Source organism: Strix uralensis, chromosome 10 (genome assembly GCF_047716275.1).
Source record: "Strix uralensis isolate ZFMK-TIS-50842 chromosome 10, bStrUra1, whole genome shotgun sequence".
In the NCBI taxonomy this organism is placed as follows: domain Eukaryota; kingdom Metazoa; phylum Chordata; class Aves; order Strigiformes; family Strigidae; genus Strix; species Strix uralensis.
The window spans coordinates 23,247,155-23,274,238 of NC_133981.1; the positions used below are offsets into that span (position 1 = coordinate 23,247,155).

The window sequence follows — 27,084 nt, forward strand, 5'->3', positions numbered from 1 at the left end:
AGCAGCTTTAGGAAAACTCTGAACATGCTTTTCGACTTGGCATACTAGAAATACATATTAATTTGGTTTGGGCTGTGTGTAAGCTATACACACAAGCTTTGTTCCATTTTTCCTCCTTCAGGAGGTATCCCTTTCCATCACACAGTTCTGTCATAATTTTGGAAGTGTTCAGCACAGGAGCATGTCCAAACGCTCATTTTTATAACATGCTTTTCAAATCAAAATATAATCACAGTATCTCAAAGAGATTTTAAATCTATAAGAAAAGCAATATTTCGGAAACAAAGCCATCCCAAGATGAACCTAAAAGCCACGAGAAAACAGCCAGATTAGCAAACTCAGTTGGCTTTATTAATTTGAGAAGACTGTGCAAAAGTAAAACCGAGTTTCTGTACAGACACGACAGAATTATATTAAATAAAACTCAGTTTGTGCTTACAAAGTTGGGGCCTGCATTCCTAGAGCAATCTACAAAAATAACAATGAGAGGACTTGGAGAAGCTTCCTTCTCAAGAAATGCTCTAATTTCAGTTTTACAGTGAAATTTTATACAGTGAAAGATATTATTTAAAAACTTAATCTTAAAAAACTCCCAGCAGCTAGATTAACTCCAGCAATAACACCTAAAGGTGAATGGCCTTGATGTTTAAGACCCTTCAGCACTACGTCTTACAATACAATTTCAGAGTTCACAGCAATCATATATGCCTTGTATTTAGGCATCCCAGCCTTCTACCAGGTTTCCCAAAGGAGCTGCAAGTCGCCCAGCCCTGAACTCTGGGGGGGGACAAAAAAAAAAAAAAAAGTCTTTATCAAGGAACCACCCCCATGATGACAAATGATTTAGAATTTATCATCTGCTGAACATCTAATCAGCATTGTTTTTCAAGGTGATATCTTGCCAGAGGAACTGATTTCATATTAAAATATTGTAGTGATGTGGTTTTGGATTTGTTAGAAGTAAAGCCCGTCATTTAAATTACGCTTATTCCCAGACTTACATGAAGATCAGATGTTTATTAACAAGTCTCACTACTATTTGCAGCTCAAATTTAGAACTATGAAAACAAAACCAACCCATACATGCAACATGGGAATTGAGGTTTTCCAAAGAAGGAAAAGTGCATTGCTGATAGCAGCAGCCAATTGTATACAATTCAATTTGAAGACATTAAAGTTTCCAGATCTATGTTTAATCTTCTGTGAGGCAAAGGTCCAGCATGTTAATGTAATCTGAGAACTGAAGTGTTTGAAAATGTCTTGTTCAACAATATGACTGGACAAACATACTCTCCATTAAAAGTTCTCATTTGTGTCTACTGGCCAAAACCAGCTACCTTTCCCTTTTTTTTTGTTTGCATATCATCTGCAAAGAAAGGAATGTTTATGAGAGTCATAAATCTGCAAACAGTTTATCATTATGTGTAAGGTTTCTTGATTACTGTGAATTAAGCACTTACAGTAACCAAGTTAAGCTAACGGCTATCTTTTGTGTGACTGCTTACCCACAGTGTAAGCAAAATCATATCACTTACAGGGAAAAAGCACCGAAGCGTCACTGTAGACAGAAGGGCATTCTCTGCACAAGTCCCCGTACCAGTATCCACTCAGGTACCACAAAGATCTAAATTCTACAAGTATCTTTGCATGGCATTTGAGATCATGTGACTGAAAAATAACAGAAAACAAGGGCATCCTAAAAAGGATGTGTAATTTAAAATGTGTTTGAGTATCATGCGTCCTATTGCAAGCTATAGTGTTACTACTGTCCTCCTAAAACAGCTAGCAGCAGCTCTGTGCAACAGTGATGCAGTGAAGTAAAAAACCACGTCAAGCTGAATATGAGAATGAACACACCAAATTGACCCCATTACATTATATCCTAAGAGCAGAGACTTACGACAGAAATGGAGACTATTTCTGTTGGGTCTATCTCCTTCACATGTACTTAAGAACATTATGATTAGGTTTAAAGCCTAAAAGATCTGTTGGCATGAAGCAGTACATGGCTGCACCACAGGAGTGGTTCAGTGACAGACTTTACTCCACTTTTCATATAGGTTCATAGATTAACAGTTTGTTTCTCATCTTCACATCAGCAGATTTTAACTCCCTGCTCAGAATGAGTGCTCGGAGAGAAGTTTGCAGTTTAAGTATTTCCCATGTATTACACCATATGTTGCAGGCACCTCCCTGTAGTTTGCATATTGCAAATGCTTATATATGTACAGAAAAACAAAAGGCTTAGAGGAGCCTTATTCCCTTGCAGGGATCTGCAGGCAGCATGAGCCACAGCCTGTGCTGCCAGAGGCTAATTTATCATGTCGCACGACAAAGCTTTCGTTCCTGTAGCTGTCCAGAAACACCAGTATTACAATTTAAGAATTCATATGATTTTCAACCTATTTCAATACATTCATTTGCAATCAATGATTATTTCTCTGCATGTCAGTGATATTTTTCTTTGATTACCTAGCATTTAACAAGAAGCAGCAGATTACAAAGTACTATAGATCAATGTGCATGACCCCTTTGTTTCCCGGGAAATGTAACAGAATTACAGAAGCTGTTAAGTGGATTCAAAGACCTACAATCAATGTGTTGCTTCCCTATTACTCAGTAAAGCTGCATCTATTTTATTCATTTCATCATTTCTGAAAAAGAAAATTAACAGAGATATTCATATAAGCAGATTCAACTATTTAAAGTGTAGTGCGCTATACCAGTCTGTCAGGGGTTATGATACTTCTTTTAAATACAGAAATCAACCTTCTCATCAGCACACATGCACAGCAAATATTTTAGCAATTCCACTCCTTCCGTAGGCTACAAACCTACTGAATTGAAAATGGGGTTAGATTTTTTAAAAAGTGTTGTTTTCTGGAAGAAAAGGCTTACAAATCGAAGTTAAATAACATGCAACTAGCAAGCTACCACAGAATCTGAAAACAAGCACAACTGGAGCAACGTCAGCATGTCTGTGGTAAAGCAACAAAAAGTGGGGTTAGTAGTGTGCATGCTGGAAGCAGGAGGGGGAAGCTACAGAGCAACCCAGTCAGTAGAAAGGAAACAAGATTTTTCAGCTAACCGGCAGTTTACATTTATCAAGTGTGCTGAGGGAATTTACAGAGGCACGTTGACTTTCAAGCATTCCTGAGAAGCTGAGACAGGCACTTCCCTGACAGCACCAAGTGGATCCCTTTGGCTGCAGGCTCCTCTGCACCAGCGCTGGGTTTCAGCAGAACCCACGTCAGGGGTTCTGCATGGGCCCACTTTGTAGTGGCTCTTGTCCAACATTTCAAAACCCCAGCTGTAGGAAGTTATGCAAATACCAGAGGGTATAAGTAGCAGATTTAAAAAATACATATATTTATATATTTGTGTGTATATATAGGTACACATACACTTATATAGTATGGTATATATAAAAACTGAATTTACCATAATAATAATTTTCACTACCCTGACTTTTCATAATAAAAGGAGCCAGCTGAAACCACAATAAGATGACTATATGCCTTACATAAGTTCAGAGTTCACAACTGATTGCCATATCCATCCTAGAGTTCCAAACAGTACTTACAGTGGAACAGCCCAGGGTTGTCTTTGTACCCATGGGAACTAGTACGGCTTCAATGTAAACCAAGAGATCAGACTACAGGAGAGCAGTCCCAGATGCGTGTGAGAGGGCCAAAGGTTCTGACTGCCATCTGGATGCAGCTGTACACGTTTGGAGAACAACCATACTTGGAAAACTATAAACACATATATATGTATATACACATATATGTATATATACTCACACACACTACTGTGAATTTGTTTTGGAAAAGCCCTCAAAACACAAAAAACATGGAAGGAAAGTGTCAAAGTACCTAAAGAGAGTAAGCTTTAAATGAATCTTGCCCATTCTTCAATTTCATACTTATTACCCAGAGACCATTTAACGTTTCCGTACCAGAGAATTAGACGAAACAACCAACTGGCAGCAACTTGCACATCTGGCTAGAGCAGGCACAGTTCTTCAGTTCTAGCCTCCAGTTACATATTTTACCACTCCAGGTTTTGACAGATAAATTTGACTAATAAAAATTGTCTCCCAAATTTTCCTATTTGTGGCTAAGCGAAATGTGGACTTTCTCAAGCTGGACTGAGTTTTGTGGCTGAGACAAGTGCCTAATGAAACATGAAAGCAAAGCTCAGGATTCATTTAGCCTCATCTGTAATAAAGTGACAGGCTTCCTGCTGCTCCACTTACACACCTAAACCTTTGCCTCCCTTGTTGGCTCTTTGATCATCCTTAAATCTTTGATGAAAAATGTTAAATGAGTTGACAACGCCTATTACTCAGTCATTTTCAGTTTTATTTTAAAAAGCACTGGCTATTTTCTTGCCTTGAAGCACTGAAGTAATGTAACCAAGCAATTTGTGGGAAGGAAGGACTGCTACTGTTCATATCTTACTTGGAATCCAGTATGTATTGGCAGCACTGAATTAAATATATTTTCATTAAGCTCCCCAAAATCAAAAAGAAAAAAAATTAAAAGGAGCCTTCAATAACAAAGTCTGATTATAAAGCAGAAGACACATCTTTGTGGGCTTCTGAAGAGCTAAACACATGTGGAGAGCACCTAAATTTCATGCTGAATCCTAGAGGCACCAACAGCAATCTCGGGGCTTCCACAGCCAGCTGATAGCAGCGGGCACAGCTGAGAGCTCACCCGCTAACAAAGAACAAAGCCGAGCAAAATTGCTTTAATCAGACACCTCGTGACCAACAAGCAAACAAACTTGTTTGTCAGAAACATCTGCTACATCCAAGAGACTGAGCAGTGGGCTATCTGCCCATTCTTTCCAGTGTCAGAATACATGTCACCTGATTAATAATACTGCTTGTAGGATTACAAAATAAAATTATTTAAGTAACATTTCCTGATCGAGATTAATTATCTGTAATACACCAGCCTCTGGCAAAATCTTGTCATAAAATATCAATTACAACTAATTAAATTCTCCATAAAGACGAATTTAATTGAGGAACAGAGCAAGATAGATTTCAATACTATCTCATTTTCAGGTGTGCAATGCTTCAGTGACTGGCTAGAAAAAAAATTCAGAGGTGAATGAAATGTGACATAATTTCTTTAGGGAAAAAATGCTTACATTAATGGGTCATAAATTGGGATGATTTTATGCAATTGTTCTATGAATGCATCAGCCAAAAATCACTAAAGGCCAGAGAGCATATAAATAACATCAAAAAAAGAAAAATAAATAACTAATGGGTATGGAAACAAAAGCACTTGCTTGAAACACTAGAATTAACAATGGACAATATTTTTCATGAAAAATATCATGTACAAATTTTCACTCGAATATGGAAAGTAAACATAGCTGTAGGAAGAAATGGTCTTTAGTTATTTGAAATTTCAGCTTCCCAGCTTGTTTAGTAAATACAGATAATTAGTTACACATTTTCTAAAATCTCATCCCCATCTCTAAAGGGAAAACAGCAACACTCATATTTTACAGAAATGACCAAGATAAAACATTAATTGCAGATAAAGATGTTGGCTGAGCACAAAGAAGGAAGCCATACTAATCTGGATCTTTGAAAACTCCCACCGTTATTAGCATCTTTATTTCACAGAAGCCATCTTTAATGAGTACCCAAATGTTTGCTATACACTTACTATGCAAATCAAAACATGTGAGCTGTATAGCTACTTTTTCCTTCTGACCCTGTAGCATTCTGTTCTGAAAAACAAAAATAACTCGCTCTGAGTCCCTCCCATCCCCAAGAAGGTCTCCAAAGTCTCTTTTAAGGGTCAGTAAACGAACATCTCTATGTTACAGGGCAGAAGCAGAATGGCAGCAGGACTGAGACATAAAAGGTCAACTAGTAGCAGAGAGCAGGAGGCTGAATTTGATCCAGACATAGCCAGGAAAAACTCTCACTGAACTCATGTTTTTTCTCCTTGTGGATTGACTCAATTTAAGTCCTGTCTCCTCTTTCTCTACCCTGTCAGCTCATCAGAACCAGCAATCCCCTGATCACAGCCAGGCCCCTACAAGCACTGAGTTCAGTACCTGGCACAGGCAGGCGATGCTGGCAGGTACCAGGGCCTCCTCCGAGGGGCAGGCAACATGTCCTGCCCCGAGCAGTACAGGAGGGGAAGGGGGAAGAAAAATCAAGGTTCTGTTCAGCTGAGTCACATTCAGCTATTACTGCTGCAGATGATTCAAACTTTCTGTGCAGCTGTGCTTGCTTACAGATTCTCCACCCAGTACTGAGCAACTGCTGTGCGCATTTTGTGAAGTTAAAAGAAAATGTGAAACGTACCTGCAATGAGAGAAAAGGTCCATAAACCCAAATGCCCTGTCAATACAGGTGTGGTACCCTTAACTGAGTTATAATTAATTCAGTAGATGTAGAACAGTAAGGCTAGAATTTCTGCTGCTTTGACAGCAGAAACGTATCTCTAGCAGTTTTGAAATTGTTTCATGCTGGTTTTAAAACAGTAATTACCAATTTCTTTATTTGAAAACCTACTAGACATCACCTATGGATTAGTTTCTTGGCAAAATCTCCTGGAGCCTAGGAGAAATATCACTGTATGTCTTTCTTGTTCTTATGCTGCCTTCTACATGACCATCAGACACCTGACCGTAGGATGTATAATACCCCATATGGCTATTCATACACTGTAAAAGACACACACCTTCCCTGGAACATATTCTGCATGACAACTTGAGAAGGGTAGAGGCAGACCAAACTACACAAGCAAACAATGTATTTATGATCATAATTATAAAATGTATAAACAACATTGCCTGTAGGGCATGCCGGCATATATATCCATTTTGTTATTCCACATGATCAAATACATCTCCAGTGTTAATCACATGCAAAAGTAAATATAGATGGCTTCCTCCTTTGTTTTCATCTATAGCTTCAGGTAATAAAATAGGCCATATTTGTAGTGATTGACTTACTGAGAAAGCTTTGAACAGATTGCATTGGAGCTCCCTCTAGCCCCCATTTCAGGAACTAGTCAATTACTGTAAAAACGAAAAATTCTAACACCGCTCACAATCCTAGCAACAGCGTAAAGGTAGTAAGTACTTTCACAGATGCTTGTGTACATATCTTCGGGTTTACATTTTCTGAGAACTTCCTGCTCTGCTTCAGTATTTGAGGTGAAAAAGGACTTTAAAACGGTCAGTTAGGCAAATCAAAATTATGTAACATGAATGTCAGCCTTTCAAAGCTGTGAGTCAGGAGGTTTCAGAGGGGACTAAGCCTTTTCAGGCAGCATCTTCTGAGCACAGCCAAGTCCCTGCCTCTTGACAATGACGTCTATGAGTCACCTTAAATGCTGCCTCAATGCTGCTTCATTCTGCTCAGCAGGTTACATTCTGCCACCCCCAGGCACCTGCTCAAGCAAGGAGCTTCCCTGGCCATAAACTATACAGAATCACAGAATCATCTAGGTTGGAAAGGACCTTGAAGATCATCTAGTCCAACCGTTAACCCAGCACTGACAGATCCCAACTACACCAGATCCCTCAGCGCTATGTCGACCCGACTCTTCAACCCCTCCAGGGATGGGGACTCCACCACCTCCCTGGGCAGTCCATTCCAACGCCTAACAACACATAATTCCAATTCATTATGATTCTTGAGTTGCCTGAAATTGTGGCAATCCACATTCAATTACATAGCTAGCAGAATGGCTAAGGGAAAATTCTAAAAGCTTGATTTCAGTCATGCTCAAGATCTACACCCTACTCCACTTTTCAGGGGATCATTTCTTCTCCTCATGTTATACAATATTTTGCTTCAGTTAAAGTCCATTTTGGGAGATGAGTCTAATTTTCACAGTTAAACTGTTTGTTTCTTTTTTTTCTCCATCTAGCAGGCATAAAAATCCACACCATCCAAGCACAAAGTGTCTGCACACACTGCTCTGAGCAGTTTTAATGACTTCCCACAATCAGTTTCAGAGAGAATACATGTGCAGAAAATAACAGCAAGTCCGAGGGTGCTCTGCAAAACTGAAGTCTCACCCACCTATTATAGGCAAAACCACCCAAGAGAACATAAGAGCTGAATATGTTTGCAAAGGAGAACTTCACATTGCAGAAGAAAAACAAAATAGCCCGATCCTAATCGGTGCAAGTGCCTAAACATGCCAAAGGAGAAATACCCTCACTGAATTCCCCCAAAGCAGCAGCTTTTCTTCAATCTTTTGAGTTCCTGAACGAAGAAATTTGGTCTATAAAATTATGAAAAATGCCATTTCTACTCCATCTTCCATACTAGAATGCACAATAAGACAGTCTTCACAAACACAGTGCAAATTCATCTAGGAATCAGGAGAAAAATAAAATTTTTCCACTGGTACCTTTCTTTGTTTTATAGTAACGTGCAGCATTTAGGTCATCTACTTTTAAACTCTGGTTAACTAAAAGAGAACCCCTACTAGGCTCTAATGCTAAATCCTGAGATTCACAGCATGTTTTATTTAGCCAGCCATGATTTATTTAAATAGGAAAATGTTTACTTCTGCATTTCTGACTTTCACTGCAGCAGAGAAGGTCAGCTTCTCTATTTGCTCCACAAAGAGTAAATGCCATGATTTGATGGTACTATGGATACCAACTCAAATTGTTTCAAATGTCAGCAACTTATAATGACACTATTTTTCCCTTAATTGGAAAACTACCGGATAGAAAACAACCAATGATAGCGTCCTGTTACAGCTAATAACACTGATCAGTCTTTGACTTCATTTCTCCCGAGACACATCATTAACTACAACCACATTCAGGATAATCAACTGCTGTCTCTTCAAGGCAAAAGGGCTGGCACCCAGAGTTGGTGGTTTTAATTTTCATGTTCAAATAGTAGCCTTTCTTCTTTGTTTTCCTTTACACAAATATATAAAAGATACTTATTGAAAGATTGGACAAATCCCACCCTATGGAAGAGAATAATTACAGTGCTTCAGTTCAGTACACTGAGTAGAGAGAGTTAATTACTGTTTACATTTGGGAGGGAAATAAGCAAGTCAAAATATCAGAAATTCCTACTGTTTCTATCTTTGGGAAGCAACTCTGAGAAACTCTTAATTATAGCAGTAAAAGACCAAAATTGAGAGCAACTTTCAAACATTTCAATGTTTTACCCTGCCCAGTAAACATCAGAGCACTTCCAGGGATATATAATAAACTGCAGCAATCTACTAAACAAATTTTACATACATAATTTTCAAATTCTGTACTGGGAATAGCAGTACTTCATATATATTGTCATGTCAAGTAATTGAGAAACACATGAAACTAAGGAACATTCAATACCAATAACAGAAAAACCTGTATGTTGTTTACAGCCTTGCAGTCAGAATAAAAGTCATAGACAAACTTGCGAAATCATGAAGGCAGATGAGCCTTCTGCAAGCAAATTCTTCCTCAGGCCTTGGACCTTTCACAATCATACCCAAGGCAAGCACAAGAAAACATTTAACATGAAGGATAGAAACAGTAGATCAAATCTAACTGAAAAGCAAACAACCTGTATTCTGTTTTTTATACGGATTCCGTCAGAGTCATAAAAAAAGCACATTACACAGGATGACAATGAGCCTCTTGATACCTTCACAGTTCTTCCCTTCCTGATCCTGATGAGTCTCCTTTTATCCCATCCTCAAAGTCACATATAAATACAAATAAATATCAGCTTTTCACCCTAAACCCAACCATTTCTGCCTTTACATGAGCTCCAGACAGTTTGGAGTAACATTTTAACTCATGGTAGCACAACAGACTTAAAAGCCTTTCCCCCCCCCCCCCCCCCCCCCGCCCCCAGTCACTTTTTCTTTCTTGCTAGCTTCAGGCTAGTAAATGCCACTTCATAGAAATTCTTTTTCCTAGTATATTTTCTTGGGCTGTTTAAGTTTGGAAGATCCAACCAGTAGAAATCCTCCAGTTATTTTAGAGCCACGAGATGTGTCTGGAAAGATGTAATCAACAAAGTGCCTTCTGGGCAATGGTAACTTGGACTCTATTCTTAGACACCCATGGACATGCTCACATTTATCTGGTTGTAGTTACAGGGACATTCAATTCCAAGTTCACTTCTTTGATGACAATCTTGTGCACAGCTTAGAGAAAACTATTTTCGTTAATTAGGTAACAGAAGTACATGAGTAATGATCTTATACTTTTGCTAATGCTTAATACAAGACTTTCACAAACAGGCAAACAAAATTAGAAGACAGACCTCAAAGAAGCTTAGAAATGTAATCACTCATAGCTAGAGTATCTGCTGTAACAACACAAATGTGCTGGTTCCTCAGAATAATCACAAAGCAAAGAAAGAATGGTTAATCTCCATATAGTAATGTTCATAAAAAGTCATGTTGGTGTTTGCCCAACCTTGAAACAAACTTCTAGGATTGTTAGCAGCGAAAACAGCCTAATACAGAGTCTGAGAAACAGCTCCCCTCCCACCTCATATCCTCAACATTTGGGGGAGAACAAATCACATCAGTTTGTACCTTCGTACCACGTGACCATGGATACACAGCAACAAAATTCACAGTACACTTAAAGACTTATGGTACTGTTTATTTTAGTTCAAAATAAACTGTGCATTTTACGTATTTGTTTACAGTTTGCATGTGTTTTAAATACCAGACACAAGGAAGAGAGCTGTAGAAAAGCATGGAGAGGAGATTACCAAGCATCGATGGCAAAAAGTTACGGCTGTGCCATTCTGAGTAACTCAAACTTGACACGAACCAGAATCCTATGGCATCCATGCAAGTGTCAGTCCCATACACGTCAGTAAGATAGGAGAGGAGAGATGGACTATACAGATGTAGCACTGACTGCACGCTTAGCGACCCCGAGCTTCTCTGTTATCTTGAAGATGGACTACTAGACCCCGAAGGTGGACAGCAGAACTGGTGCAGAACATTATCTTCCCTGCCAAGGAAGAGGGGGGCAAGAAAGAAAAGAGACAGAGGAACAGAATCATAGGGAACAGCATTAGGAAAGTTAAGCTTGAGATTTTTTTTTTTGGTTTTGTTTTTACATCCACAAATAGTGTAACTTGTAAGTACCATCCGATTAACCCATTTCAATCTCAGAGACAGGACTTTCAACACAATGAACCACCACCAAATGAGCCTAGGCCAACACTTAGAGTTAAACTCTGAGGCAAAAGCTGATTTGGAAAGGGCAATTTCTGCTCTTCCCCATAAGAAAAATACATTAAGTAGTCACATACACACCCAGTCTACTGTGGCCATGGCTCCTTTATTTTTAACATGTTTAAAAGAAACTTTCCACAGGTATTTTCACTGCCCATATTCTACTAAAAGTGCAGAATAGATGCATTCTCCTTCTGCTGGTGATTTACATACAGAAATATTGATGATTAACAGATCTGCACCTTCCTCCTCCCCCCACCTTCTTTTAAAGCAGAAGGAAGAACTGTGTTTCCATGCGGAGTTGCCAGCATCATGAATGGTGCTACAAACCAGAAGGCACAAAGGCTATTAAAGAAGCAGTTTGGAATACCTACATCTGTAATGCTATAAATGTGCTTTATGGCGGGTGGAGGAAGGAATGCCGGCTTAGCAGGAAGCTTGTACGAGGTCACTTCTTTATCAGTAACACAACCACGAGTGGTCATTTCCTTTAAACTAAAGAACAAGCTAAAGGAGGAGGATGGAAAGGAACACAATGAAGGAAGAAAACCAAGAAAATCCAAAAACAAATAGTAAATTTCATGATATTCTGCCAACTCCTGATTGTTTTCAGGCAGCTTGCTGTGTATGAACAAAATTCACCATTTGTGCATCTCTAGATCACGTAGGCATCAAGTGGAAAATTACAACTATTACTATAATTATGCTAGCTTTCCTTTGCCATAGGGTTTGAACACAGATGCCTTATATAATCATGTGAACCTCATACTGACTTAGCACAGAGTATATGATTTGGTCAGAGTTTGATTCTGTTTTGCTTTGTTCATCTGCATATTGCATCTTCCTTGCAATATGCTGGCTGGTCTGAGCTATGTTGCTTTCACTCCTTTGCTCAATTTGAAAAAAATACTGTCAAGCTTTTAAATCTGTGCATATTATAAAGACAGGCTATGGTGCTTAAATGTGCTAAGTTATAGAGTTAGGCAATTGCTATTCAGTTAGAAATTATTCTTATTCGATATTTTTTTTTGGTAGAAAACTTCAATAAATAGTCATATCTATAGTAGAAAGGATTCTGAAGTACAGCTTGTGCAGCTTCACCTGTGACTAATCATTGACTGGGAAACTACCACAGGACTGAGGAGTCTGCTGTGTAGTGTCGGATGTCTTTATATATGCTTGTATGAAGGACATGTGAAATACTTGCTATGTCTCTAAGCCTGGGAAAGAGTATAGTGATCATCAGTGGAAACAGTAAACCGAGAGCTGCAAAGAACCAAATTTACCTGTAAATAGATATTTTTCACTTTCAGGAATTTAAGTAAAAAGTTCACAATTTTCCCTGACTGTGTCTAGCGTGTAAGAATTCCCACCGTGCTCTCGAAAAAACTTGCGAAAAACCAGACCACTCTAATACAATATAGAAGCATCTGTCAGCTAGACATCATTGTATGTTAAGCATATGGTAACCAGTTACGGTAACAAGACAGCTACAATGCCTACCAGTGGCTCAGACAAAAAGAAATAGCACAATCAATCCTTCTATCATCTTCCATACAGTGGTTTGTTGCATGTAAGCCAACATTACCTGGTGAAACAAAGATTCCACATTAAAATTTCACATAAGTACAGTATTTTCAGAATAATGTTTTTACCTCCCAGAGGTGCTGATTAAACATTAAGCAGGTAGAGACTGCAAGAAAATGATGGGATTTCTTTGGTACTATAACATCCTTTGCATTATCTTTTTGTTTTCACAGGTATCACTGGGGAAGAAAAAAAAAAAGAAAAGAAAAATCTCTAGCTTCACGATTTTGAAAATGGTCTTTGGACATGATAAGGGCATCTAATTTAATACTAGAAGGATGGAAGGTAAAGTGGATGGAGAAAGGAATGAGTGACAGCCAACGTTTCATGCAAATCAGAAGAAGGAAATCATAGCTATGAATAAACACATCAGATGCAAAGATGCTTAGATATTAGTGGTAAGCAAATCTGTCCACAGTTGTAGTTGCATATATAAGCCTATTACATATCCATACAAAGAATACAGATATGAATAAGACTTTATATTTCCAAGCACGGGCACTATTCTACATTATATCTCCCTGTGTGGAGCCATCCCTACAGCCATTTCTGCTGTAACACTCACCACAGAAAAGCCTGAAGAGCTGACAGGATTAGGGCTACGGGGCATTAAAAACAAAACAAAACCAAACCAAACAAAAAACTCCCCTAATTTCAGCAGAGTAGGAAGCCTTCTCCAACACTGGGCTGGTGAACTATCCTCAGACTGTAAATGAACCCTGCATGTTCAGGAGTGGTGTGAACAGCTGAGTAACTTGAAGGTTCAAGTGATACACTCCAAGGTGACAACTATCAAGTGCACAAAAGTGTGTGCACGTTATTGGTATCAGGTATCCAGCACCTACCCAGATAGGCTGGAGTACTAACTGAAGTTTGTTTAGAAAGATGTGCTTAGAAAATGCTGGGAACAGACTGTTCTCCAAACAAGAAACAGAGATGGTTAAATTTACTTTCTCTGAATGCCATCGTATCTCCAGGCTTTGCTTTGCACATACTCTATCTGCAAGGCCACGGAGATAATGCAGGCCTTATCAAGCAAGAGACTCAGCAACAAGACTACACGGATCCAGGCCCTTTTGGAAGCCTCTCCAGGGTGCACCACCGTCTCCTTCACTTTGCCCTTCACAGCAGACATAAAACCTGTATTCAAATGATCACTTAGAAATACAAGAGCAGCTCATGGAATTTGCAGCTTCAAACTAGAGCACATTGCTTTTAAGGCTCTACTTTGGGAGGCAGGAAGGGAAAGGGTGTCGAGGAAGCCAAGCTACAGACATTACTCGTATCTTTATTATTATTTTTTTAATTTCCAAACAAAAAGTAGTAAAAAAGAGCAAACATAGGAGGCATATGGGCTAACTGGAACACAGACAAATAACTAGCTGGAAGTACATAATATGCTTACGCTTCCTAAGATTTTTCTCATAACAGGAGAATGCAAGATAACTTGCATTATTCCTATCTATTTTGAACATTGTAAAATGAGCAAGCAAGGGATTACTGCAATAGCTGCAGTTATTAAAAATGCATTATTTCCCTATTAACAATTCAAAACAGATGCCAAAGATCGTCTTGACTAGAAATAAAACTGCTGGAGTGAATAAAACATCCAGCAATTAGCTAACAGCAAATCAGAGATGCTCCAGATTTCACTGTAGTGCATTCATTAATTGCTTCTTTCAGAGCAAATTTAATTTTTAATTCTGGGCTACAAAATTAATCCCTCTGCGTATTTTCTAAATAAAGCCTCAAAACTGAAGTTAGACTGAAGCATCCATTGCTGTTGGTTTTGTTTCTAATGATTTCTGTTTATAAATTGATAAATGGGAAGACTAAAAGCTAAATTTAATACTATTAAATGTATGTGGAAATTTAAAGCCCAGTCTTGCTAGTGTTCTAGTAGCTGATTTTAATTCACAGCAGTAGGATTCCCATATCCAGGTTGTTTACAAAAACAGGTGCATAATTTGTACTTGACTAAGAGATTACAGATGTAGTGATGTCAAGTTGCAACCATCAGTTTGGGTACAACAGCTTCAGAAATTTAACTCATGGGTATGCCAAACAAATTCCTAACATGAGGAAGACTGTAACGGTCTGGCTCTAGCACACCACCACATTTGTGAGTAGGACACTTCCTGGGATGGCATTAACACCACTGTATAATTTGAAACTAAGTTCTACAGAACAAACTTGCAGCTCTTTTTTCCTTCCCAAGAACAGAGTGCTTCAGGATGACACAATAATTTGTGTTAGAAGGGTTTTCTGGAGGTATCTGTAGTCCAGTTCCCCGCTCAAAGCAGGCCTAACTACATCACATTGCTCAGGGCTGTGGTCCAGCTGAACCAAGTATTGCTGAAGACAGATGCCACCTCCTCTCCTGGCCTCTGTTCCAGCGTTCACACTCATGGTGAAATTCCCCTCTCCCCTGTCTTGTATCTAATCAGATTTTTTCTGTATCTATTTCTGTATCTAAACAGATTGTTTCTCTGCAATCTGGTTTTGTTGCCTCTTGTCCTATCCTCTCCTCCTCTCCTATCACAGAGCTGAAGACAGCACCAGTCCCAAGACATCGCTTCTCCAGGCTGAACAGCCCCCGTTCTCTCAGCCTTGCCTCACCGGTCATGTTCTCTGACCCCCAGACACCTTGGTGGCCCTTTTCTGGATGTGCTCCAGGATCCCGATGTCTTTCCAAAAGCCAGCCATTCCGGAGGAGGTTTCACAAGTGGTGACAGAAGGGAGGAGATGCCCCCCCAGCCTGCCGGCCCCTTGTGCTCCTACAGCCCTGTACGCAGCTGGCCACCACTGCCACAGGCACACTCCGCTTGCCCATTAACATCTTTGGCAAAAGCTCATCTTACACCCAGATAACTCATGTGTTGGTCTGGGGGAAAGAGGTAAGAGGAGAACAAGGCCATGTCTAACTCCCTGAACTCCTTAATCTAACAGCTCATAATGAAAAAGGAGGTTAGCACAGATCAGGTGCTGCTGGCAGACCTTGGCTGGTTAGCCAGGAAAGGGGATGAGCGAGATGTAGAGCATATTAAGCTTCCTGGCAGCCACTGACTGATCCATTGATTGCTCCATTACCGTTAGGTGAATATGGGCAACACTACTATACTATGAATTGTTGGAAGTTCCACCGATTCTAGCTGAGTTACGGCTATATATCTACATACAGTTGGGGAGTTTGAGACCTAGCCTTCCTTGAGAACAAACAAGGTCAGTGATGAGTTCCTCCACACACCCCAATCCTTAAACCAAAGCTGAAGGTCTTACCGCATATGTTTGGGCATTATCCAAATCTATATGTTGTTTTACACATTAGCATTCTAAAAATTGTACGTGCTTTACAGATCCAGCGACATTCAGGGCATTCATTTTTTTACCGCATAAAGACAGAAAGAGAAAAAAGGCTGGAGAAGTTTGGGATATTTTAAGCACAAAGTTATGCTGCTGTAAATTTTAATTAATAAGTTACTACCAATAAAAATAATAAAGTACTACCAACAAAAATAACCACCTACATGGAGCAAGATATTGAAGCATTCAAAAAACAACTGGTTTTCCCATCAACATCCATATAGGAAGATCTCTAAACAAGTCTAACAGTTAAAGCATTACAAACTAAGGACAAGCGAAAAATAAAAACCTCATTAAAAAGCAAGTGGAGAATCTAATCATGTTCAGGTCCTGCTCCTCACTGAAGGAATACTAAGTTGTCTTACAACTCAACTATGGATTCATTACCACCAAATAAAACACTGATGGGATCAAAAACCAAACATACAAACAGATGCTGCAATGTAAAACAACAGGATGAATCCAAACATGCATGGTTAGAGATAACTAAGAGATGAAAGATTCAAATCAGAAATATGTTTATGCATTTACAGATTTAGGATTCATTGTTTGGTTTTGTCTTCCTTATTACCAAGTGCAAAGTGATTTGATTTTTCAGCACCAGACTTCCAATATTTTGATATTAATATTATTCATGAGCTGGCAATTATCACCAAGTTAATCGGTAATAGTAAAAGTAAAAATTAAAGAGAATTTTTTCATGACATGCACAATTTCTTGACAGTTTTTACATTTCTCATTACTTAGATTAGCTGTCCTTTGATGCTTCTCTAAGATGACTGTTAAAATAAACACTGGCACTGGCAGTGCATTGTACTAAGATGCATAATTACTGCTCTCCACATTTGATCAAAGAGAACTTGGAAAACACACAGTAAAGACATCTATGTTAAATGAAGCGTTATTAGCTGGAAAAACATTTTTTTTTTTAATGTATTCAGGGCAGATTCTACTTGGCGTCAAGGGTTTGCATCCATTTAAAAACCCCTTACTTTCATTCAAACCAAAAGGCAGTGCTGAGCCTTTTGCAGGTCCATGCCTTTAACCTTCAGAGTGCCACAATACATGGCTTACCTCACATACTGTCAGGAAATATTCAGGGTTTAAAAAAAGTATTGCTCAGAAAAACATCAATATCCTACATAAATTATATTAACATTTCAATATGTTTATTATGTGAGAACTAAACCAGCAACTAGCTTCTTCCTACCTTTCAAAGAGTCTAGGGGGATGTGCCTCTTAAAGCACATGAAGCTCATTTTACTGCATAATTCAAGAGTGCCTGACAGAAGTGAACAGGGCTATCCTATGAGATGTTAAAAATGTTTGATATGTTTTTCTCTTTTTTTTTTTTTCCCCTTTTAAGACTAACTACTATTCTTTTTCTTATGTCAAATCGTAGCGTTAGATCTCTCTTCAAAAATAAAAAGTGGGTGGACCATATCTACTCTTACCTGTACTCTGAGTGTGTGGCAGGGACAGCTAGCTGGGTATGGTACAATGGAGCTGGACAGCAAAACTGGTGCAGAGTATTTAAAGACCTACGACACAAGGAAAAACACAAAGTCAAAACACCAAGTGTTTAGAAAGGGGCTTCTTAGGAAAAAGCAGGTGCTAGGAGGGATATTTGAAACTCATGGTAACTTTGAAGGAAATTTGACATACAGCTGTCAATTCTGAATCCCAGGAAATAAAGAGGGAAAGAGTCCCATGGTTTAAATATACACATCAAGAATGACAGTGATGAACTCTTGCAATGAAGAATCAAAGTTTTGTGGCAGGATTAAGATAAAATGCCGATTTAAGACTTGGTTTTTGCCTTGCCATGCAGAACAGAGGCAAAAGCTAAACACTGAAGGCTAAAATTCCTATGGAAATGAAGCTTCAGACCTGCACATTACTCTGCACCAGTCAAGCTGTTTCTTTGTTAATGAAATTACAAACACAGTGCTTAAACACAAGGAGGAATAATGCGATGAATATGGACATAAGCTTTCTTCAAGCCCAGCAATTATAAACATACTGCAATATGCCACTTATAAATTTGAAAGAATCAAAGTTTCACCCCAATTTTTAGCAATGTTCTGAAACGTGCAATACTAATTTAACTGCTATCATTTGTTCAAAGCATGGAAAAATAAAAAAAGCTTTACAACACAAAAAGATATTCTGCACCCCAGATCATTATGTTTGTATTGCTTCATTAAAAACAAGGAAGAGTTGCAAAACAAGACAAGGTATTGCATCTGAAGTAAAGCTTAGAAAAATCTTTAAGCAACACACAGTACACTTCTCAGCATTTTTGATGTTTGTGCCAGGGAACATTGAACAGGGTTTAGCACAGTAAGTCCTCCATGATAAAACAACCTAACCAAATTTCTTCAGACACAGCATTCTTCTAGGAAATCATAAAAAAAATTAATCAATATTTCCTAGCTCGTAGAGTGTGCACACATGGAAGAAGTAGTCATTAAATTGCAAATCCACATTTAACTTGTAAGCATCCAAACTGCTTATTAATAGCGAGTGTGTGTATGTGTACATACATGCACCTTTTTTCCCCACTCATCTTTTGCTTGGCATCTTGACAAATGTTTCAGAAGATTGACTTTGATTCTTTTGCATCCCTGAGGCTTAAAGTGAATCCTGTGAGGTCACTTTCTTATAAGATCAAACAGAGTGGTTAAGCAAAAAAAGTCAGGCTTTGTTCAGAAAGGAGTCAGTTACTAAGCCTTTTTAAAAAAACAAGGTCAGCCTGTTCTGATTTCTGTTGCCAACAGTGTGTCAGCAACTGCATGGCCAAGATGAGTTGGATTTTCTGTTTAAAGATAGCAACCGATGGTAACTCCTAAAAAGTACTTGAGCTTTTGGAAACAGAAGTGCAACACAATTCAGTCATGAGGCAGACTGCCATCATGGGACATACCCTGCTAACACCTCATAGCACGAAATTACTAATTGGTGGCACCTTCAAACCACGTGGAAAGGTGACCAGAACAATTCTAAAGAAAGATGGACAATGTTACTGAAAACATTGATGGACCACGATAAAAGCAGTTAGAACACTCAAAAGCTGTGTTTTCTGACAAGAAAAACATACAATATTCACACAAGTTGCTCCACACAATTCACGGAACCAGGGCAGTACATTATAAGTGTGCATTGCACGATAGTCTCACATTGGGTAGGGAAACCGATCACACTGATGAAATCGCTGCTTCCTGCTTTGTGAATACCTAATTTTTTTTTTTAGTAGAAGCAAAAGGAGGAAATTAGTACAAGAGTGTCCCAGATTCCCTTCCCACCACTCTTTTTTTCCCATGCAAATCTCTGTATTCTCATCAATAATACCTCTTTTTTCAGAGAATAACCCGGTACATGTATGAAAGTATCTGTCTGGATTCAGTTCTGCTCAGCAAAGTATTTTGAACAGAGCTCGCTCCTGGCTATTCCAGAAATAATTGCTCACAAGGCTCCATAGATCTGTCCTACTCCAACTTTCCTAGGTCCCAAAAAAATCTAAACAATAAAGTCATCCCTATAATCTCAGTTTGTTCATCTGCAGTTAAGGTTAATACTCACCTATCACACAAGACTGGTTAGGAGCTCAACTGCTTTGAGTTTCTTTTCGAAGGTGCAGTAGAAATGCAAAAGTCCAGCCACCTTGATAGCAAATAAGAAGTGCCAAAGGTTTGTCAAGTAGTAAGTACACTGGCACTCTGGGTGTCATAGGTGTAGGTACGGAGTAGATAAAACAGATAGCAACATTCAACTGCAGACTTGTAATTAAGTTACCACATATCATTGCTGTGTTCCAACAAGAACATCTCAGATGTCAGAGACATATATTCAATACACGAGGTTAAATTTCAGCCATTTCTTAGGGCATTCAAAGATCGACTCTTTGGCCAACTAGTTACAGAAGCAAACATGAGGTTTGGACTCTGCTCTGAATTTCAAAATTCAAGGGTATCTCAACTCAGTGTTTTGGTTCTTCTAGATCCCATGACTGATGCCCAATCAGCCCTACAAATGATGAGGTTCAGGCTTTACAGCCTCTGCCATAGGGTACTAATTTTACCCAAAGCAAATCCACCTTCTGCTGGTGCAATCTAAGACCCAAACATGGCATTTTATGCCTTCAATCACCTGCTAACAGTACGTCTGTTCATTTACTCCTCTAGAACACATCAGAAAAAGTTCAAGATTCAAATGCCTTTTGGTTTTGTTTTTAAACTATATAGTCAATCAATCAGCCTTCAACACAGGTTGGCATTCAAAATAGAACTGATTTGCCAAGTTATAACACCTAAAAACATCAGAATAAATGTATTTAAATAATTCAGAGGAGAAGTAATCGCTTCCCCCATTCACAGTACCATAGATACTTGGCCCTATTAAATTTAGTTTCTACATCTCTAATCTATGGTTTTCAAAAGATGATTTAAGATTATGAGTACAGCTACTTCAGCAGTGACAGAAGACAAATTACTAAACCGCTAAATGCTTCTTCCGGTAATTTCAGTTTCTGAAACATTACCGCAATATCCCAGCGGACACTGAAGCTTCGCAATTTCCTGCTTCCAGGCCAAGTTTCTTCCAGTTCTCCCCAAGTGCTCATGGACAGGTAACCACTTGTCATTTTTTTAAAGAAAGTTCTTTTGAGAACAGACTAGTCAAACAGTAAAAACAGAACCAAATCTGAAACAAGACCTTGAAATCACAGCTCCCTCAGGATACCAACATAACGAGAAAAATCCAGACACAAAGTAAGTATGCAGACCCGAAGTAGGTTTCACTGTTCTTCTCACTTCTGTATAAATTCCATTATGTGTGCCATTAGAAATCACTCATTTAAACAACACTTCCATATCCATCAGCAAACAGAAATGACCATTCTTTTTATTCCTTCAGTACTAGTCTTGCTTAGATGTACAAATAAAAAGAAACAGATTACTGATCATCACATAAAGCTACACATGTATTTTTTTTCCCCCATTTTCTCTTACAATCACCAACAAGCCTCCCAAACTCAGTAGACAATTTTCTCAATATTGATTATAAAACAACCTGGGAGAACAGAATAGCAGGCTATTAACTTGGAATTACTTTTGCTTTAACAGGCTACCCTCTTACTGTTTTCAAAATGTCCTCTTAGCAGGCTGGTCACCATCCTCCTGCTCCTGGGAACAGGGCAGTGCTGCCGTGCCATCGGCTGCAGTAGCACCACCACCTCCACCCAGCAGAACGCTGACAGCCTGCAGAAAGCTTGTCCTCCTAACTCTGAATAGCACACGGTATTTAGTACAGGATATGATATCCAACCCTTTTTTATTTTGCTACTGTTTAATTTTAACCATGTGTAAACCTGTGAGTAGGTTGACAGCATTAATAAGCTATCACTGTCTTAGAACTTCTTACAAGATTATCAGCTTTCAAACAGAAGAGACTGAGAGACAGTTATCTCAGATACTTAGTAAAAGTGTATTGGTACAGGACCACTGCTGGGACAAATACTGTCTTTTTATAAAGTTAATGATGTGGCTGATGACAGGAATCTACTAGGTACATTTGTTCATCTTAACTGCTACATTTTCCTACAGCCATATTACTTCATACACTATTCCTCTTCTTTGTAAGAAATAACAATCTGTTCACCTCCATCTGTCAGTATTCTTCCTTTTCTTCTGGTACATTTTTCCATGAGGTGCTGTGTTCCAATGAATATGTGCAAGCACTAGGGAAAATTTATACCACCACAGCCGTCTGTATACCTGGCACTAGTTAACACATAGTCTTTTTAAAATTAGCTTGTAAATAGCTGAAGTGGTAGACAAGCTCAATCCCTATATAAGCCCGTTTACTGCAATGTCATCTGAGCTAGCTAAGAATGATTTGTTGGATTGGATTCATGTCTACAAGCTAATAAAAGGATTACTTCCATTTCTCAGTATTTTATCCTGATGAAGAATAACATTATTTTACAAGTTGAAAATTTTCTTTCTCACATCAATCCAGAGTTATGGGTACAGCTGAGATTAGAAAATACTGTAGTTAAAAACTAGTAAAGTCTGTCCTATTCTCATTTAATAAATCTAATCATTTCTTTAATAAGAAACAAAATTTGAAATATAAACAAACTGATCACCAAATAGGTGACGAACAATAAAAAGTCATAATAATACAGACTCACATGGCCTCCAGCTCAAAGTTTGCTTTATTAACATATTCATTATCATGCTAGAAGGGCTTTCAGAATCAACACACTGACTGAACCCACAAGACAACTTGCTTTTTGGAAACTCACCCCAGCAGGGAAAACAGCAGATAGCTTTATATGGCAACTCATATAATCTCCTCACACTCCAAGTTTGATTGTAGTTGTCCGGACACGTCCGCTAAGAGGTGATTTAGCAGATGATCCATTCACTATTGCAGGGACAAATTCCTACTGTTCTGACATCAAAGATATTCCTTGCACTACTCAGATCTTCACCCAAAATACACAGGACTGTATGAAGTTGGCTTTTGAAGTAGCACTGAAGAAACTTTTTAATTCAATTCATCTAACTTTATATCCAGCAGTCCGTAGCCAAGTATGTCAAGGAGACTCTGTTGTGCCATATAGCAAATCCTATGGTTTTTTCCACAGTGTTTTCCCTACACACTTTTCTGAAGGCCAACTCTACAAAATTAAATGCTGTTATTGCTTTTATGGTTGCATATGTAAAAACCTTACAGTTCACATGTACTTGGCAGAGATCATCAGACACTATAGAAGACTACAACCAATACCTTTATTCCTATCGTTTCCTTTCCACAAGATGGCTTTCTGTACACAGCTTCTTGGAAACCAAATCACAGGAAGGTAACAAGACAACTCAAGGCAAGTAAACATCAATATAATTACCTTGCACTGCAGTCTGAGAGTCAAGAAAACCGCCCTGGTATCATAAAGGAGCACAACCATATGTTCTAGACCTGCTATGTTGGCATCTCCCTCCTTCCATCTCTGTCCCCTCTCCCATGCAGTAGGTCCTATAACCTAGTTAAAAGCATTATAGAATAGGATTTTTTTCTTAACAGAAATTAGAGATAGTTTCACTACATATCAAAGATGCTCACTAAAATCTGCAGTTTGAAGAGATCGGCACACACAGGCTAGAGTACAGACCACTGAATGTTGCTCAAGAATACATAAAATTTAGTTCTCATCAAAATGATTAAATATCAGCATTTGGACATGTTGCAGTATAAATGCAAATGGACAGGTTCTTGTTTTGAATAATACTACCCTTTCTATATTTCCAACTCAAGTGTCCACAGCTGGATTTTTCAAAAGAACGATTAGGTATGCTTTCACTGACCTCTCCTCCATCAAAAGGGCCTTAAAATAATTACCATCTCCTGGGAGAGTAAAACCAGTACCGTCACACCATACTAAACAAGAAACATCAGTTATTTTTGTCCCATCCTAGAACGCAATGCTTATTAACATTACAGATAATTATTTTAAAAATAATTATTGTAAACTTTTTTGGTTTTATGAAAATGAAATACTAGCCTACATAAACAGGCAAGAGGTAATCCTTTTGCATCCTAGCCAATGCACAGTTTGTAGGCAGCCTCCAATACTGGGTTAGCTGTAACTAGGGTGAATTTAATTAAGATTGTTAATATGTAGACGCTTATAATTAGGAACATTTATTTCCCTTTTGATTAAGTCTTACTCCAAAATCATTTATTCTGAAGGGTGATGTACAGTAATTTACAGTACACATAAAACGCACTTGTGTCATTGGTGCTTACTAGTCACTTGCAAAAATCTGTAAAAAAACCCCCACACAGCTCAAAACCAGAAATAAAGAAGAGCAAAGAGACATGAAGCTGCATATGATAGAAGGAAAAAAAAATCTTTTAGATTAAATCAGAAAATTGATAGATTCACTGCATCTTTTCTATATCTCCCACATCATTGAATTAGGTCCCAGAATTTCTCAAGAAACTACAACTCCCATTACAAAATACAGCCACATTTGTAATTTCAAAGCCATAATCATAATAAAACCAAATCTAAAGAGCGACATCTATACATATTGGATTTGAAGCTCATGAAAGAGAAAAAACAGTAATGTATGAAGAATGAAATTACACAGATATAGCGTAAGAGATTTATAGCAAGGCAAATCCTATTAAAACAATAGCACAATGACACGTTCTATTCAGTGCATCTGAAAAAAGGCTTTTGCTAATCTTAGTCGTTGGACATTGTTGTTTAGCTTTTTTTAGAACAGCAACAATCTAGCTTTTTACATTTTAAAATGCAAAAAAAAAAAAATCTATTTTATTTTTTAAAAGGCAAAAGTCCTTAGCATATATATTAGTAGAACATTGAGAGATTTATAGTATTCAAGTTTTCATCTCAAAACTTACTCACGTGTTAAAGAGCTGGTGTATTTAACTGTTTAACATACAGTGTCAGGATTCAGAACAGACCAGTTTTAAAGAACATGAAGATTTTGAGGAGTTGAAATACAGAATTACAGGAGAAGTCCTAGTTCCTATCTTGTTTTCTACAGCAGTGTGCTGAGGTAGGTAAAAGATACCAAACATGTAAGCAGTAAGAGGGAAAACACTGTACAAGATGGTTTGATAAGACTGCAACATCACTGTTAAAGAAAGTAACCTACAGAGATTAAATATTCTTTAACACCACACGATAAGCACGGTAAGAAATTTTGTCCCCTGCCGAGAGTTACAAAATCCCCAAATCCCAGAACTCAAATGAAAATGGAGTCTAACACAAACATTACTACTACTCCCTTGTATAAACATGCAGCATTATATTTAAAGCTGATCCACGTATACCTGGAAGGCTACAACCTGTTTTCCGAGTTCACTTTTCTTATTTCAACTTCCTATGTACAGTCCCAAGTTTATTTTGATTTTAAAACATTTCAACTTAACCATTCATACAATCACCATAAAACAAAAGGCTAAAGAAAACTTAAGAACAGATTTCAATACCCTCTCAATATTCATTTTGAGTAGTTTATTCTTGAATGCTTGAACTCACTATGCCTGCGTGTGGACAGCGCTACTGAACATGATGCAGATTTACTCAAATTAGGACCCTCGTAGGCACTATTAAAATAACTGAAAAAGGCTACAGACGACAACTGCATTAAGATGTATGTATGATCCACTGGCCAACCTAAATTTAACCCTAAAGAGAGAGGATCTTTAAGCAAAGTTCAGAAATGCAAATAGCACGTACAGCCATTTCAAAACACTGGATTAGAAGGGAACCACTGATGGCAGTGAGGGTGGGGGGCAGAGGACAACTTAACTGCACACTCGTGCCTGTTTTGTTCTAATTCTTCCCTGAAGTGGAACAACACTGCAGTATGGTTTAAGAGAAAGCTCACAGTAAGGGTCATGTGGAACCACTAGAATTCAGCTGAATAAAACCACGCCGTGTGGTTTCTGTACATACCCTGCTGCTGACACCACAAACACTATGCAAACTTTAGCATTGTCCTTCCTCTGGCTACAAGTGGATGAGCACTTAGCTCTTCTGCCAAACGTGACAACTCATGCGAAGAGCTGCTGCACTGCATTAAATGAATGAAATATTAAACTCCTGCTGTGCTGACTATAATGTCTGAGAAACTGTTCAAGTAAATAATAAGCAATTAATGTCTTTAGGTTTCGATCAAGCATATATACAAGAACAACAAAAACAAAGCGATATTTTGCCTTACTGATATTATATTGCTCAAGACTGCATTCCATACCCTTGTATTAGTATTTCTGTATTTAAAAGACAGATTACACTTTAACATGACAAAGCATTCAAACAAAATGGAAGAGGGATTCTTGATTCATCATAGACAGAATTCCTAGCATCCTGCATTGCTTCTTGTATGCAAAGTGGGGGGGGGGGGGGGGGGGGTGTTGTTATTTTTTTCACTGCTAAACATAGACTTACTCACTTTATTAGGTTCGATTTTTAAATACCCATATGCATAAACACAATCATCATCTATGTATTTTTAATATACAGATCATTCATCTGTCAAAAAGGTAACACCCTAAAAATGGTTCGTGGAAAGAAACCTACCAAACAATAAACTGATCACTACTCCCACTTCTGGAATCCTCAACACAGATATCAGAGACGTGATGACAGATGAAGAAGGAAAAGGTACTCACAAATAACACCTTCTGCAAGCCATCCTTGAATGTGTTGTGGATTTGGTATTTATATTTTCTTTCACGCAATCTGAGGTAGAAAAGCTCGCTCTTAAGGAAAAAAAAAAAAAAATCACATTCACAGCTTTTGCATGCTCATTCAAGATCAGCCACGGTGGAACATCACAGATAAGTAAACTGGTGATGTAACCAGCATCAAACACTGCATCAGATAAACCCAAAGGCTCTACAGGGTTATATTTTGCAAAGCCAAAAGGTTTTTCCCAGAGAGGAGGTTTAGCAAGCATAAACCAGCCACGCTGTTTTCACATTCCTGGTGGGCTTGCTTTCCGCTTCCAGAATAAGTCCCAAATCTGTATTTATTATTAAACTTCATCACCAAGAAAAAACAATATGCTTTCTCATTTGATATTTAGACTGAAATATAAAAGCACCAAATGTTGCATTTTCGAATGCACCATCTCTGTAGGAACACTGTAGTACAGTCCAAACCAAGAAAAGGCCATTGGTCCTTTTATCTCCATGGTAACAGCAGCATCTGTGAAGACGAACTGTATTCCCTCTTCACTGCAAAGACAATTTATAGTTACATACTATGACATAAACTGATAAGACAGCAAAGCTAATCAGTAGCTAGGAGAAACAGGAACCAAAGTATGAGATTAAACTCTTACTCAAGAGAATGTTCTTACTCAAGAGA

At 38.3% G+C, this 27,084-nt stretch overlaps 1 protein-coding gene and 1 long non-coding RNA gene across 15 annotated transcripts in view; both read right to left on the reverse strand.

The window, feature by feature from the left end:
• Positions 1–27,084, reverse strand: part of IQSEC1 (IQ motif and Sec7 domain ArfGEF 1) — a 356,789-nt gene that overhangs the window by 168,536 nt on the left and 161,169 nt on the right. For 4 of the 14 annotated variants that reach the window (XM_074879790.1, XM_074879771.1, XM_074879772.1 and 1 more), the window contains exons 3-4: positions 26,385–26,474; positions 17,624–17,710 (exon numbers count right to left, since the gene is read on the reverse strand). The exons of 5 other annotated variants lie outside the window; for them this stretch is intronic. In XM_074879790.1, coding sequence (XP_074735891.1) covers positions 17,624–17,710; positions 26,385–26,474 — 177 coding nt within the window. The remainder of the gene's footprint in view (positions 1–17,623; positions 17,711–26,384; positions 26,475–27,084) is intronic. 5 more of the 14 variants (XM_074879775.1, XM_074879773.1, XM_074879777.1 and 2 more) reach the window with 2 other exon arrangements.
• On the reverse strand, positions 10,617–12,802 carry LOC141947973 (uncharacterized). The gene is made up of 3 exons (XR_012630321.1): positions 12,723–12,802; positions 11,594–11,726; positions 10,617–10,992 (listed from the first exon to the last, which is right to left on the reverse strand). It is a non-coding gene; the product is annotated as an uncharacterized LOC141947973 (long non-coding RNA).